At 40.3% G+C, this 16,604-nt stretch overlaps 1 protein-coding gene across 1 annotated transcript; it reads left to right on the forward strand.

Annotated features, from left to right (window-relative positions):
* Positions 1–7,905: 7,905 nt before the first annotated feature.
* LOC106000301 (chromobox protein homolog 3-like) lies at positions 7,906–16,397 on the forward strand. The gene is made up of 2 exons (XM_013035543.1): positions 7,906–7,975; positions 15,973–16,397. The coding sequence occupies exons 1-2, from the start codon at positions 7,906–7,908 to the stop codon at positions 16,395–16,397; spliced, it is 495 nt and encodes a 164-aa protein (XP_012890997.1).
* The last annotated feature ends 207 nt before the right edge of the window (positions 16,398–16,604 follow it).

The raw sequence follows: 16,604 nt of genomic DNA on the forward strand, positions 1-16,604 counted from the left end.
TCACCTTCTCCGCACTTCCAATTCAATCAGCTGTTATTTTGTTGAGATTGAGGTCAAAACATCTCCCTTGTTGGGCCGTGTTCAAATTGAGAATCCTCAATTTTGTTGCCTGAGTATCTAGGATAACAAGATCATGCTGTCTATCATACCAGCACAGAACATATATTCACAACTCTGGCCCTAGAGAACAATAATGCCACTGTGTCATCACACATTAAATGGGGTCTCTAGGCTTTGGGTGCCTTCACTGGCTGTAGCCATATAGAGGATGGTGATGGGGAACCTGGCCTCTCCCCTTAGGCATCATTAGCTGAGAATGGGCAGGAATCCTAGTGACACAAAGCATCCAGAGGAAATATTTTCCATCTTCACTGATGTTGCTATCATTCAAGAGGGAGGCTGAACCAGAGTATAGAGGTGGCCCTGTAGAACCTCCGAAGCTGACTTGTGAAATGTGGAAACAGTTTGAGAGGTTGGAATGGCTCCTCAACAGTACTCAGAATACTGAGGACTGGCCAGGGTTAAAACAGACAGCTGTAGAGGGTGAGAAGACTGGAATTCCTCCCCCTTCCTTAGTACTGGAAGGGCTGAGAGCTAGAACTTGAAGGCAAGATGAAGGGCTGAGAGCGAGATTGTAAAAGCTAGATAAAGTGGAATACATGTCTGGACTTTGCTTGGGTTCATTCTCCTTTCTCCAATCGGTAAGAAAACCATTATTTCTCACAAGGTCTTTTGGGTCTCTCGTTGTAATATCAGTAGAGATGCTTTTTTTTGCATATATACATCGTGACCTTCATTTTGTGAACTCAAATACATATGCTTGCTTGTGGGAACCTGGGGCCCAAGTGCCAGTGAGCTTGGGGTCCCCTGGTTCCCACTGAATTTTTTATATATAAACCTGTCTCTGTAGTTTCTCATTCTAGTGTCCAGTATCCTGTTGTGCAGCCTCACTTAGCAGTTAGCAACACATGTTAATTACAAGAAATTTACTAAAACCAAAAAAACAACCAAAATCAAAATGAATAAAGAAAGATGCTTTGTTTTCATTTGAAGATGTGAACACCCACTGAATTCAGTATCATGTGGCTCTTTTTTCATTCCAAAACCAACCAAGGAGCATATATGTAAGGAGGTATTACAGAAGAGTTTAATGTTTTGTTTAGTGTAACAAGGGATTATTTTATAAATCATTAAGTAAAAAATATTATATATATATATATATACACACATGTATTACTGGATCTTGATCTCAGGAATATAAAGACTTTTGAACACTGATTCTAGAACTTCAAGACTAAGAATAGAGAATGGAATTCTCAATCTTTAATTTGCATGTGAGTTATATGAATATGTTTTAGTAAATGTGTAGTTAACAGGTCTGGAGTGGACACAGGGTCCAACAAGTTTCTAGGTGATGCTGACGGTGGTGGTCCCACAGTGCAGGGAATTTTGCCTCTGTTCAAAAATTAATACATAGAAATGGGAACCAGCGGTTTGTGCCTATGTTTCTCCTACTCAGGAGGCTGAGATGTGATGATAGCTGTTTCAAGCCAGTCTAGCAGCAAAGTCCATGAGAATCTAATCATTGAATAAACAGTTGTAGGCTAGAAGTGGAGATGTGGCTCAAGTGGTAGAGTGGTAACCTTAAGTGAATCAGCCAAGGGACAGCAACCTGGCCCTGGGTTTAGCTGCCTAGATAAATATTTGGAGGAAAAGTTTCTTTTTTAATAAGATTTTTTATTGTGAAAATACTGTACAGAGGGGTTACAATTACATGAGCAAGATAATGAGTACATTTCTTATCAAGCATTGTTGCCTCCTCCTTTGTTTTTCCTCTAACATCCCTTCCCTCCCATCTCCACAACTACATTCCCCCCTCCCCGCCTAAATTGTAAAGTTTGTTTTTTGACATAGCAATTTGTACATCTCATTGTTGCAATGGGTCAACCTGTATCACTATTTAAACAATTTGTTTTTTCCCTTCCACTCCCCAAATTATACCAACATCAAATACAGTGAAAACAGGGGTTATACCATGGGGGAGAGACAGACAAAGCAACAAAAAAATCATGTGGTACCTTATAAATACGTTAGAAACAATAGCAAGAAATGAAAAACCCACCTGTGTCCTTATCTTGGGGTTCATTTCGCTTAACATCATCTTACCTGACATTTTCTATTTGTCTCAGACATGTCCTAGTTATTGCAAATAAGGGAAACCTGGCTTCCTTCACTTAGTATAATTTTTGATAAGTAGCAGGGTATAAAATTAACTCAAAAATCAATGGCTTTTCTGTATGCCAATAATGAGAAAAGTGTGGCTGAAATTAGGAAAGCAACTCCATTTGTAACAGCCCCACAAAAAATAAAATACCTAGGAATTAACTTAACCAAAGAAGTGAAGGACCTCTATGATGAAAACATTAAAAACCTGAAAAAGGAAATCAAAACAGAACTTAGAAAGTGGAAAAAACTCCCATGCTCTTGGATTGGAAGGATCAACATCATGAAAATGGCAATGCTTCCCAAGGCTATCTACAAATTCAATGTGATTCCTATCAATATTCCAACCTCATTCTTCAAGGAAATAGAAGAGGAAATCTAAAAATTCATATGGAACAATAAAAGACCCTGAATAGCAAAATGATCCTCAACAGAAAGAACAATGCTGGAGGAATATCAATATCAAATTTCAAACTCTACTACAAAGCCATACTAATCAACACAACTTGGTACCAGCACAAGAAGAAACCTCAGGACCAATGGAATAGAATTGAAAACCCAGAAATGAACCTACAGACCTATAGCCATGTAATCTTCAATAAGGGAGCTAAAAAATAGAATGGAAAAAAGACAGCCTCTTCAGTAAATGGTGCTGGCAAAATTGGTTAACTACTTGTAGAAAACTAAAGCTAGATCCTTATATATCACCCTGCACCAGAATCAACTCCAAATGGATCAAAGACCTCGGAGTCAAAGCAGACACCCTGAAAACACTACAGGATGGAATAGGAGAAACCCTAGATCTCTTTGGCACAGGCCAAATTTTCTTAATAGAGACCCAGAAACACAACAACTCAAAGAAAGGTTGGACAAATGGGATTGCATGAAGTTGCAGAGCTTTTGCACAGCAAAGGACATAGCTAGCAAGATCAATAGAAAGCCCACAGATTAGGGGGAGATCTTGATTAGCCATACAACAGACAAGGGTTTCATATCTAAAATATACCTGGAACTCAAAAACTTAAATCCCCCAACAACAAATCCTCAAAGAAACAACTTCCCAATAAATAAGTGGGCTAAAGACTTAAAGAGAAACTTCTCTGAAGAGGAAAGAAGGATGGCCAATAGACACATGAAGAAATGCTCAACTTCCTCAGCCATAAAAGAAATGCAAATCAAAAAACATTAAGATACTACCTTACCCCAGTTAGAATGGCTATAATCAAGAACTCTAATTAAACAACAGATGCTGGAGGGGATGTGGCCAAAAGGGAACCCTACTGCATTGTTGGTGGGAATATAAACTTGCTCAACCACTTTTGAAAGCAGTACGGAGGTTCCTCAAAAGACTCCACATAGAGCTCCCCTGTGACCCAGCAATCCCACTTTGGGGCATTTACCCAAATGATCACAAACAAGACCATACTAAAGCTACCAGCCCAACTATGTTTATTGCAGCATTATTTACTATTGCTAAGATATGGAACCAACCCAGATGTCCCTTAGTAGATGAATGGATCAACAAAATGTGGTATATATACACAAGGGAATTCTATGCCTCCATCAGAGAGAATGACATTGCCCCATTTGTTAGGAAATGGAAAGACTTGGAAAAAATTATATTAAGTGAAGTAAGCCAGGCCCAAAGAAACAGGTCCCATGGTTTCCCTTATTTTCAATAACTAGTATCTGTCTGAGACAAGCAGAAACGGTCAGATAAGTTGATGTTAGGCAAAATGAACCCCAAGATAAGGACTCACATGGATTTCTTTCTTGCTATTGTTTCTAACATATTTATAAGATGATTTCTTTGTTGCTTTGTATATCCCTCCCCCACGGTATAACCCCTGTTTTCACTTTATTTGATGTTGGTATAATTTATGGAGGGGAAGAGAACAAACAAATTGTCTACATAGGGATACAGGTGGACCCATTGCAACAATGAGATGCACAAGACGTTATGTCGAGAAATGAACTTTAGAACTTTGGCCGGGGGGTGGGGTGGGGGTGGGGGAGTGTATTGGAGGGCAGGGATGGGAAGGGGAAAGAAAGGAGGAGGTAATAATGCTTGATAAGAAATGTCCTCCTTACCTTACTCAAGTAATTGTAACCTCTCTGCACGCTATTTTCACAATTAAAAAAAAAAACCTTATTAAGTAAAAAAAGAGTCTCATGGGGACTTTTCTGCCTCTGCTGGCTTTGAATCATTATCCTCAAATCTCAGCCTCCTTAGTAGGTAGGATTTACAGGAATGAGCCACTAGTGCCTGGCTGAGAAGTATATTTTTAATGCTAAAAGAAACGTCCAGATGTGAGCAGAAACACCTGAAGTACATGAGGCCCTTATTTCAGGCACTGCACCTACATGTGTGCGTGTGCACACACACACACTCACAAAGAAAAGAAAATTGAAAGAAAAAAACTGGGCCCCAGAGTCTCCTATATGTAATCCTTGTTGCTCTGGAACCTGAGATCTGAAGATTTGAATGTCCCTGAGACTCTTGTTTCCAATACCACCAAAACCCAGATTTATAGCAGTGGTTCAAGTTGTACAGCAGTAGGATTGGGCTGAAAACACAGGGGAAAGTCCAGGCCTTGACTTCAAGCTCCAGGACCAGTTGCAGAGAAAAGAAAGGAAGGAAAGGAGGGAGGGAGGAAGGGAGAGAAGAAGGGAGAGAGGGAGGGAGGGAGGGAAAAGACAGAGAGACACAAAGAGAGAGAAAAAGAAAGAAAATATAGAAGAAAGAAGGAAGGAAGGAAAGAATGAAAAAGAAATATAAGAATTGAAATGAAAATAAAATAAATTGCCAGACATTTCCAGACTATCTGTACCATTTTGTATTCACACTAGCAATGAATGAGAGATGAGGTTCATCACATCTTTCTCAGTATTTGATATTCTCCCCATATAGTCATTTGGATAGATGTGTGATGATAGCTTGTTAAAATGGTTTTTCTTTCATGGCCAGTGATGTTAAATGGCTTTACATGTCCTCTGTGAGATGTGAAAATATTTCCTTTTTATGAAGATGGTCTTTAAATTTAATTAACCAGAGCTTTATTTTCAGACAGAAAATATAGTTTCATTTTAGGAATACATAAATGTACAAGTTTTGTGTTTATATGTTGTGTTTTGATGACTTGGGTAAAAAGGTACACTTGGCCCTAGGTACTAGAGACTTTTTCTACAGCTTTCTTATAGAAATATTGCTGTTTTATTTTTTAATAAATTATAGTTTAACAAATTATCATTTTAAATGTACATTTTATAATGAACTTGATACATCTCATAGAATAAATCAGTTATTTTTTAAATTTTTTTCATTAATATAAGTGAATTGTACAATTGTGCCTCCTACATTCATAAATGTATTGTGATATACTTTGATAAAAATTAACACCATATTGTTCTTTCTTTCCATTTCCTTGTCTTTCTTTTTTTTGTTGGTAGGCTTATGGACTTAAGGACATCAGTTTCATTGGCTGGAATCCTTCCACTTGAGCATAACTTCCAGCTTTGCTTTGGGGTCATTTTTTCAGACATGAAATATTGTAAGCTTTTCTGCCAAGGCTTTGTTGGAACCTCAATTTTCCAGATTTCTGCTTTCTGAGTAGCAAAGATAGATGTATAAGCCATGGACACTTCGCTTGTATTATTCCTTCTTTTTAAAAATTAAATAGTTTATTCTTGCTATAAATGTATTGTAGAGACTGATTACCATTTCATAAGTAAGGTAATTGTGAGGTCTGCTCCTGGATGGCGAGCAGACTCCACCCTCCTCACAGCAAAGTCTTTGCCCAGTACCTGCATTATCTAGGCAACTGGCACACCTGGAGAAGGTCACATCTGCATCTGCTAAGGTCACATCTGAATTCAATGTGGCCACACCTTTCCCTACCCCTACTCTAGATAAGGCCTAGCCCAGGCCCAGACGCCCTATTTCCCAGGTCTCTCCCAGCCTCATGAAGTGCCAGCATGGCCTGGTGCCAGACAGAATGATGAATAAACCTACCCCTTACCTGTGGTTCTTACTCAGCTACCTCTTTTTAAAAACCTAACAGTAATAAGTACATTTCTTTTTGTAAAATATCACAACTTCCTGTGCTATCTCCCAGTATTCCCCTCCTGTGCCTGCCCACAAGTTCTGTAGCTCATTATCAAAATACTATTTAATGAATACCACTGCTGCATTTGTTCATCCTTTTTCTCTCCACCTTTTTTTGTGCCACCTTCACCCCCTAAAGAATGAAATAGGAATAATCAAGACAAAAAGAAGAAGGAAAAAAACCTCCTGTTTCCATTTGCTAGAGTTCATTTCAATAAATAGTATTTTATATCATCAGAGGCACTGAAGAATTGAGCCTTCGTGTTCCTATTCTCAGTGTCTCCTCCTTTGGTCTCACTGATATTATTCCTTTTTAACCCTCTTTTCTTCTGTCCTGTTAGACAGATTTTAGTAAGTTTCATGTTAGTAGTTTTACAATAAAATAAAATAGAATTTACTTCAATCCACTACTCATTATGAATTATTTGTTGTAATCAACTTCAACCTAAGATGGAGATTCACGTTTTTGCATATAGGAATTTGATATGAATAATCTTATTGAATTTTAAAGGATAACTTCATGAAAAAGGTAGGTCAATTTGGAAAGAATTTACTTCTTTACTATATGGTTTTGTAATCAAGAAACAATAAACAAACTCTGTATTTAGGCCTTCCTAGACTTCATCAGTACTTTGGAATTTTCAACATACACATTCTATATATATTTTTTCCTCAGCACCTAAGTATTTCATTGTCTGCCATATAATTCTTAGAAGAGTTGTGTGTGTGTGTGTGTGTGTGTGTGTGTGTGTGTGTGTGCTGGTTGTGGGGCAGAAACTCAAGGCCAGAGACTATCCCCTAGGGGATGGGGAGGAAAGAACCTTTGAGCTTGATGCAGCTACAGAAGAGGAAGAGGAAAGTCTTCTACCAGGCATAGTCCACCTCTGGCTATTCTTGGTGCAGAAAATTTGAATAGTTTCAGCAGATAATTCTGGGAAGCTGCTACAAGAGTATATTTTATAATATATATTTTGTATAGTGTATATTATATATACAAGAAGTATATTTTCCTGAATCTGGAATTTAGAGTTGACTGTTCTTTATTTAGACCATTTGAAATATGTATCACTTCATTCTAGACTTTTCTGGATTCAGAAGGGTAATATGCTATGCTAACATTTAAACCAGTGTTTCTCTATAGTTACTATATTTCTTTCTAGGTTAAATAAAGATTTTTAAAATCTACTTTTCATAAGTTTCATATGGTGTGTCTTGGTATGGATATTTTGGGGGTTTGTCATGTCCTATTTTGTGGTTGTGGTTCCAATGACAAAATAGCCTTCAACAACCTGGTAGTAGTTATCTGGTCTGCTTTATTTGTCTATTACTAGAAGCCAGATTAAAGCTGAGGAGCATACCAAATGGATAGTTTTTAGATCTGCATACATGGTGATTTGGAAGTTTCACAATTAATCAGAATGGTGTTTCTTTTTTCATCAATTGCTGAAAAAAATTTAATGAATATCCCCATTGGAGGTGACTCGAAATTGGGGCTTACTGACCAGTTTAGCTTCAGGATTGTGACTTGGAGCTTTTGAGGTGATTAATACTAGACCCTCAAATATGCAATTTAAAACATGGTCTCTAAGAAGACTAAACTATCTAAAAGAAGAAAGAAACAGAGCAGGAAATCTGAAAGAATTAGTGCCTGGAAATTTTGAAGTGGAGAAAGAAGCGAGCTGCTGTGTATGATATGGCTACATAGAATATCTTCTGAAATGGAAAGGATATTCAGATGTCCAAAATACCTGAGAATCAGAAGAAAATTTTACATTGTGTTGAAAATCACAGCCTTCATAAATTCTGATGAATCTGGCTTACCTCCTAGTGAATTTGAAGATAGAAATGGCCTTTCTAGGGGTCTAAAACCTGAACAATCATTGGTATTTCAGATACTTGTGGAGAATTCATGACCTCATGAAGTGGAAAAATGTAGATCAAGTTGAGTTGGTGCTGGCAAAAGAGGCTAAGGCTAAATGCCCTCAACTTGTAATTGCTTTTTATCAAGAGAGACTAAATTGTCTTGGAAAATGAAATGCAGTAATTGTTTCCATTGATTGATATATATTAACAATAAATATGTACAATCTAAATTTTTTGTTTTGTATTAATATTGTGAAACAACAACTATATTCTAATATAATCAGGTTTGATATGTTGGTTTTGAAAATAGTATTTATGCTGCTCTGGATTTTATTTAAATATATTACAAGCTTTCTGGGGTTTCTTTCTCCATCAGAAAAGAATATTTGGTTCCAAGCTACATTTTCTCAACTTTTAAGAACAAGCTTTTAATGTTTCAGGCAAATATTTTAGGTTTTACTTAATCAGAAGCACTGTTTTTTGTTTTTGTTTTTTTTTGGGTACGGTCGTGGGGCCTGAACTCTGGGCCTGGGCACTGTCCCTCAGCTCTTCAGCTCAAAGCTAGCGCTCTACCACCTGAGCCACAGTGCCACTTCCGGCTTTTTTTTCTTTTTGCTTATGTGGTGCTGAGGAATCGAACCCAGGGCCTTAGGAATGCAAGGGAAGCGTTCTACCACTGAGCCACCTTCCCAGCCCAGAAGCACTGTTTTTAACAGCTATGTTGAAGGACCACCCAATGTTTTTTTCTTTATTTGTATGTGCATACATAAAACACTTACACTGGCAATGTTTTTGGAGGTTTTGTTTATTTAGAGGTGCTCGACTTCACACCCAGACTCTATGTTATGGTAACGATCTGTCATGCAAGTACATTCCTGGCCAGTTTTGTTTTGTTTTGTTTTTGAGAATGGGTCCCTGGGAAGCTCTTGATGGCATTGATCCTGTCAGGCATCAGAGCAGCCTCAAATTTATGTGCTTCTGCCTCTGACATAGTAACAAATGAATGAGTTCTTTGTAAATTTCACTGAAGGGAATATATTTTAGTACCAATAACTTTACCACCCAGATGAAAACATTCCAATAATTAGCTGAGCAACACTAAGTGTACATTGAAAATATTCTGTGGTTATCCATTACTTTATAGAAGATTGGAATGTGTATAGGGAAAGCATATGCATTTTAGAGTATATTAGACTCAGACTGTGGAAATGAAATTGACTGCTTAGAGGTTTTGACAATTTAGGACCTAATGAGTGGACAAAATTTCATAATCTTTTGACTTGCATACTTTTTAGTTTCCCCATTTCATTCTTTACATGTAGGTTCAATGTTTCTCAGTATTGGTTTACTGATTCTACAAAAGCCAGAAAAAGAACTGTGTAGTCATCAGAATGCAACCGCATTGTATATTGTTTACTTAATTTTTAATAATAGTAAAGAGTGGTCAATAGAGAGTTTTCTATTTTTTACGTAAATTAATGAGCCAGGCATGGTAGCCCATGCCTGTTATTCTAGCCACTCAGAAAGCTGAGATTAGAGGATTGAATTGGGAAGCCTGTCCAAATTAGGTCAGACTCTGAGACACTTATCTTCTGCCAAAGAAATCTAGAAGTGTGGTTATGACTCAATTGGTGGATGTCTTCCTTGGGCAGAAAATCTCTGGGATGGTGCCCAGGTCCTGACTTCAAGCCCAAAATTAGCACTCACAGAAGAATAATTAAAAAATATCTTTCCCCATGCTCTGCTCTGATACCATTCTTTCACTATGCTTAGAAGACTTATGGGGTACAAATAGCCCCTTGTAGACTGTCCTGGCTTGTCCTGTGTCTCCTGGCATGGTAACAGTGACAAGCAAAGGAAATGTCTGGCCTGTGTGCATCCCCTACAGGATTCTCTTGTGCACGAACACAAAGAATCTATTCACCCGGCAGGGAGTTGCTAATAACATTGTAAGGAGGAAGGTGCCCTTCAGCTGTGTGCCTGGAGACTCAGGTGTGGGATTTGATCCTTCCTTGGTATGGTGAAGGTAACAGCAGAAAATGGGGATAAAATGCTAATTAAGCCTATGTGTATACACTGATTGGGAGAAGGGTTAAAGTGCAAACTCTGGCTACCTGTTGCTGCTACTGTGAAGTCATGTGATTGGAGGGCCTGGGGTCACTCCAGGAATGCACTGATGCCCATATTTGGGCCAAAGACACATTCCCTGTATGCCTAGTCCAATTGAGGCTCCAGCCTGCTCCTGATTGGTGATTATTCCAGAAAACAGAAGAGAAAAATATGGCACCAGGCTGCTTGGTGCCACTGGGTGTCTCAACTGAAGCATGGTGACTTCTCCCTGAAGGGAACAACAAGGTTCCCTTAGCTGGCTCTACATCAAAAATGGACATCTGTAGTTAGTCTGTGGTGACTTAGGTGGCACCAGACCCTGTGTAGTTAAAATGTTGTTTCTAATGGCTATGGTAACCCATTCCTATTCTTCTAGCTAATGGGGCAGCAAAGGTTGGTGTGGGTAGACATTGGCTTGGATCCAGCCCAGATAAAATTTCTTGCCCACAGTCTCAACAACAACAAGGAAACACCACCTCTTCAGATTGGTTTTAATGTGAAAGTGGTGAGATGTCCTCTGAAAGCAAGAAAAAGGAGGAAAGTGCCTGAACCTAAGTCCATGACCAGTGTGTACACATTAGCACACACAGTCAGCTATTCATCATTGTGCTTCACCTGTGGGTCAATGGGAAACATCAGGCTATCAAGGGAATATTTGAAGACTGTATTCAAAGTACGAGTAAACCACCAAGTCCTGGGGATATGGCCCGACTCTTACTGTGCCAGCTTATGAGTGCAACCTAGAGGAGGCCTCGCCCCCCCAAACACAGTCAAACTCTCTGATTATGCTCTGCCGATCAGTCTGTGATGGGTCCTTATCTCTACGAGGAAGGCTGAAGGGCAAGAGGTAATGCAGTCACACTTTGTATAATTCAGATCTTCTAATCACTCATCACATGTAGAGAAATATCAAGGCAGAGGTGGAAGTATTACAGCAGCTTGCATCACCTGCCCATGATGGAAGTCCTAACTGCACATAAGTTTCTGGGCACCACTGTGGCAGAGACAATTGATTGGAAGCCATGGTCTCAGGTCAAATTCAGAAGTCAGATCCTTATTTGGTCTGGTGATTGTTAGGTAGATGGTTAGCTAGGAATCTGGGGATGCCAAATACTTGTTTGGGAGCAGGTTTCAAGTGTTAACAGTATGTGATTCTGCTATGATGTGGGGGTGAGACAGGCTGTGATTGTCTCAGGGTATGCATTGATGTGAATAGTTGGTGGAGTACGCTTCTGTACACTGCTTCAGCCTCCATCTTGGATTATGTCACCAACCAGTGCAACAGAAAAATATTACCCTAGGCTGTTTCCTGTGACTGGGATTCCACTCAGCCCCATCTTGTGATTTGTAAGGGGAGAGGTGAGGTTCTCCACTACCGTTCCCTTGTTGGATGCAGCCAGGGAAAAGTTGCCTAAAGGCTTGAGAACCTATTTAGTCTGTCATACTGCCATTATTGTTCTGAAGGTCTGTTTTGTCACAATAAGATTTCTGCAAGTTATGATGACTCATTCTCATTTTGTGAACTGCCCAGGAAAATTTGTCCTAGCCTCAATCTCAATAAAAAAAACAGGTGTTTTAAATGGAAATATGGTACAAGTTATAGATTGACTCCCCAAAACAAGAAAGGTAGGTGAAATTGAGTAAATCCATAAATCCTAGTCTCATATTCACACCCCCAAAGTCATACATACCCATGCACACACACACACAAACACATGAATACAAGCAACTCATATGCAAAAGATTTCAGAGTTGCAGGGCCCTTTGATCTTGAGTGGTAGCAAAAATTGGGCTAGGAAAAATTCTTAGATGTTTATTTAAATTATAATTAAACATAAAGCCAGGTGCTTCTGGCTCACGCCTGTAATCCTGGCTACTCAGGAGGCTGAGATCTGAGGATCACAGTTCAAAGCCAGCCTGGGCAGGAGAGTCCATGAGACTCTTATCTCCAATTAATCACCAGAAAACCAGAAGTATCACTGTGGCTCAAGTAGCAAAACACTTGCCTTGAACTGAAGAGCTCAGGAACAGTGCCCAGGTCCAGAGTTCAAGCCCCACAACCAACAACAACAAAAAATTAAACATGATGGCACTGTGCTATTGCTCCTGTGGTATAATAGTGGTTTTGCAATGTGAAGAGCCACCTGTATTGTGTGCAAATGTCTGTTTTGATGTCTAGAGGTGGCAGAAATGTACAGGTTCTGAGTCAGCAACTACACAGAAGAAAAATGACCACCTTGATGTTTGCCAGAAGCTAGGTCCAGAGATTCAATCCTGGGTCTGTTAGTGGTGACACCATTTGGACAGGAAAAAGATAAGTCTGTGTTTGGGAGCAAGATGCAAGTGCCAACTGTGGTTATGAACTTCTGCTGTGGTGTCCAGGATCAGACAATCTAGATTCTTCTGTGATTATCTAAGTGTGTCAGCTGTTGTGCAAAATATCCCTCCCTCTCCTGCCTGATGTATTTGGGGCTCCCACTCCACTTCAAATAAAGCCACCAGTCAGTGGAGGAATAAAGAGCCCAGGATACCTGTTGCCATGTGGCCTCCCTCAAAATCTCTGCAAATGAGGCAAAATCTCAGCATGAAAGGGAAAACAAAGTTTCTTCTTCCAAATACATCACCAAATCAAGCAGATGGCTGTGGCCAGAATTAATTAGTGACAAAGTGGCATTATAATTTAGTATGGTTTCTGTTCCTTAAAGTGGTGAATCTGGAGACTGTGATGCCCAATCCTTGTATCCTAGAGAATCCTGTGACATAGGTATGGGTGACATAGGTATGGCTAGGCAAATGTATAGTCTGGAATCACTTTTTCAAAACAGTGTTTCTATGTATTAGTTGCATGGGTCATGATACAATAACAGGAACTAGAAAAAAGAACGCAAAGGTGAGGCATGAATACCTTCATCCGAGTCCCCAGACCAGTGCAGCACACACAGAGCAATTTAGCATGGTGGCGCAACTCTTGCTCCAACAGAAGCAGAAGGCAGCACAGGGGTAAATGTGAGCCATTATGAAAACACTACAGAAGCATAAAAGGACTTGTTGGGTGGGGTCTCCACTCCCTTCATTTCTCCTCCTCCTCCTGTCTGTGATTGGTCCCTCAATGTGCATGGGAGGGTGAGTGTCCTGAGTTGGTGCTAGGGTACTGTGCGTAAATCCGGGCATCTAGATTGTCCACAGAGTCATGAGGACATTTATGTGCGCATGGGGTCATGACCCTGGCTGGCATGGTGCGCAGGTGCCGTCAGGGAGCTAGAGGTCTAACGGTCGGCGTAGTGCCCACTGGCAGTCCGGCGCTGAGGAAATTGCCGCCTGGCTGTTTGCCGCGTGGCGGCTGCAGAGCTCTGCTCTTCAGTGGGTTCTTGGAAGACGCCGGCAGGGAGAGAAGAGGGGGCACGTGGTTCTTTGGGAGCGGGGTGCAGTGGTGAGGGTGACTCCCTTCTCGTGCTGGGGCTAGGCCGTAGGCGTTCCTGTCAGGGATCCCGGATGCCAGCAGTAGGGGGGACACGTCTGGCTCCTCAGCCTGGTGCCATTGCGGTGCGGCTCTCTCTTGGATGGTGCCGCCGGGCAGTGGAGGGGAAAGGATGAACCCAGGTCACGCGGGGACCCTGGGTCACCTCAACAAATGCACCCCGAGAGGAGAGAATTTGTGTGTCGGGGGGTACAGGGAGTAGAGACATGGCGGGGGTGCTGATTCTGCATCTTCGTCCTCCACAGATGCTGCCAGCCTGGGTGCAAAGGCACTAAAGACGCCCAAGATCTCCTCCGGCAGTACTGGTGTGGACCACATTGCCACCTGGCTGTTTGCCACCTTGCTGCGTCCACAGATCTGGGCCTTAGATCATCCTTTGAATTCACCATCAGGTAGGAAAGATGAGATGAGAAGTGCTTCTTTGGGAGCAGATTTTAATGCTAACTGTTGTTTTCTTCTGCTGCAGGTTCCTGGTTCAGGTGGTCTGGGTTCTTCCATATCCATAATGCCCTTTGGTAGAGTAACTTTACTTCCTGCTTGGTCCAATTTCCATTTCCCATTGCTCTTGCTTGATGTCATAAGAGGAGTAAAGTATGTCCCGGGTCCCCTGCTTCTATTGGGCTCCTCCTCTGAATTTCAGCTAATGTGCCCTGAGAGGGAGCATGTTTCCGCTCCCTGCCTGTACCAGCAAGACTAGATCCAAATTATCTATTCCATACATGTTTTCTGATGACAAGAGTGAGTCACGTGCAACCAGCTTTGTTGTCAATATTTTATGTCGTCCTTTTACCCTCCTACTTTAGAGAATATGATTGGTTGTAGTTGTCCTGAGATTTGAGCCCAGAGCTTTGTGTTTTGCAGGCAGTAGCTGTATACATTTTCCCACACATCCAGCTCTTGGAATAAAAATTTCTCATCTATTTCTTTTATACATGGAACCCAACATCAAATGTTATCTTTTCTTCAACCACGCAACATGATTGAAAATTGCAAAAGGAAAGGTGTGTCTATTATGTTCACCCTGATTTTCATATATTTCTTGGTTTTCTTTCTAAAATTAAACGCATCCTTCTGGCATTATTTCCCTTTTGTATGGAGAACTTCTTACATATTGATACATCTGTTAGTGAAATCTTTAAATTTTCTGTTATCTGAGTATGTCTTTAGTTCTCCACCATTACTGAAATATATTTTCCCTAAGCCTGGAATTCAGAGTTGACAGTTCTTTACTCTTGGTAAAAAAAGGTGTCACTACATTCGAGACTTTTCTGGATTCAGAGGAGGCATATGCTACCATTTAAATCAATGTTCTTCATTAGGTAATTGTTGGTATTTCTCTGTAGCTTCTGAAGGAGTTATATTTTTACATTATTAGATACTTTTATTGTAATTGTGAAGGTGTTTTACAGAGGTGGTACCATTTCATAAGCCAGGTAATGAGTACATTTCTTTTTGGACAGTGTCAAACCTTCCACACTCTACATTTTTTTCCTCAGAATGTTTTGTCTTTAATTTTAGTTTTCATAAGCCGCTTTGATGTTTCTTGTATGTATATTTTGGGGGTTTGTCTGACCTACATTTGTGGTTTTGTTCATAATGACAATTTAGCTTTTAACACTTTGGAGTGCTTGTCTGGTCTTCTTAAGTTTTTTTTTTGGGGGGGGGTCCAGTCGTGGGGCCTGAACTCTGGGCCTGGGTGCTGTCCCTCAGCTCTTCAGCTCAAGGCTAGCGCTCTACCACTTGAGCCACAGCGCCACTTCTGGCTTTTTTCTTTTTGCTTATGTGGTGCTGAGGAATCGAACCCAGGGCCTCTGGCTTGCAAGGCAAGCGCTCTACCACTGAGCCACCTTCCCAGCCCTCTTCTTAAGTTTTTTATTTCCAAGAAGCCAAATTGAAGCTAAGGAAGATGGCACACTGATGTACAGTTTTTAGCTCAGATTTAGGAATGATCACATTTGAATCAGACTTGTATTTTTTATTTTTCCAGGACTTACCACAAAATATTAAAGAGTATCTAGTGGTGTGCGACTGGGATTTGAGGCACCTGGGCCAGAGTCACTGCAGGATTGGGACCCAGAGCATCTGACGAGGTTAATAATAGCTCTTCACCTCTGCAATTCAAAAATGGCCCCCAAGAAAAGGATACTACCAAGAAGAAGATTGACACCATATGGAAAGCGCATCATATATCCCAAAGCAGAGCCTAAACTATTTGCTGTGGAGAAAGTATTGGGCCGACGCATAGTAGAGGGCAAAGTAGAATATCTCCTGAAATGGAAGGGATATTCAGATGCTGATAATACTTGGGAAACAGAAGACAATATAAATTGTCCGGACCTAATTGAGGCTTTTCTAAATTCTCACAATGCTAGTTTATCTGGTGCTAGCACATCAAAGGAGCCAAGAGATACAGGGGACAACCCAAGGGGCTTTGCTAGGGGTCTAGAGCCTGAAGGAATAATTGATGCCAAACAGAGTAGTGGAGGATTGATGTTTGTCATGAAGTGGAAAGGTTCCGATGAAACTGAGTTAGTGCCAGCAAAAGAGGCTAATGTGAAATGCCCTCAGATGGTAATTGCTTTTTATGAAGAGAGGATAAGTTGGAATTCTTCTCCATAAGGTGAAGCTCAGTAATCATCTGAATTGTTTATATGTACATGTTTACATGTATTTTTACCTATATATGTTATTATATATGTATGAGTCTTGCATTTGGAATTAAAGTTATGAAACAATAACTTCCTTATAATAAAATAGTTTGATATGTTGGTTTTGAACATAGTATAGGAGGTGTTGTTGAGATACTGTTTTTTGATCAATACCAAT

This window comes from Dipodomys ordii, unplaced genomic scaffold (assembly GCF_000151885.1).
Source record: "Dipodomys ordii isolate 6190 unplaced genomic scaffold, Dord_2.0 Scaffold215, whole genome shotgun sequence".
In the NCBI taxonomy this organism is placed as follows: domain Eukaryota; kingdom Metazoa; phylum Chordata; class Mammalia; order Rodentia; family Heteromyidae; genus Dipodomys; species Dipodomys ordii.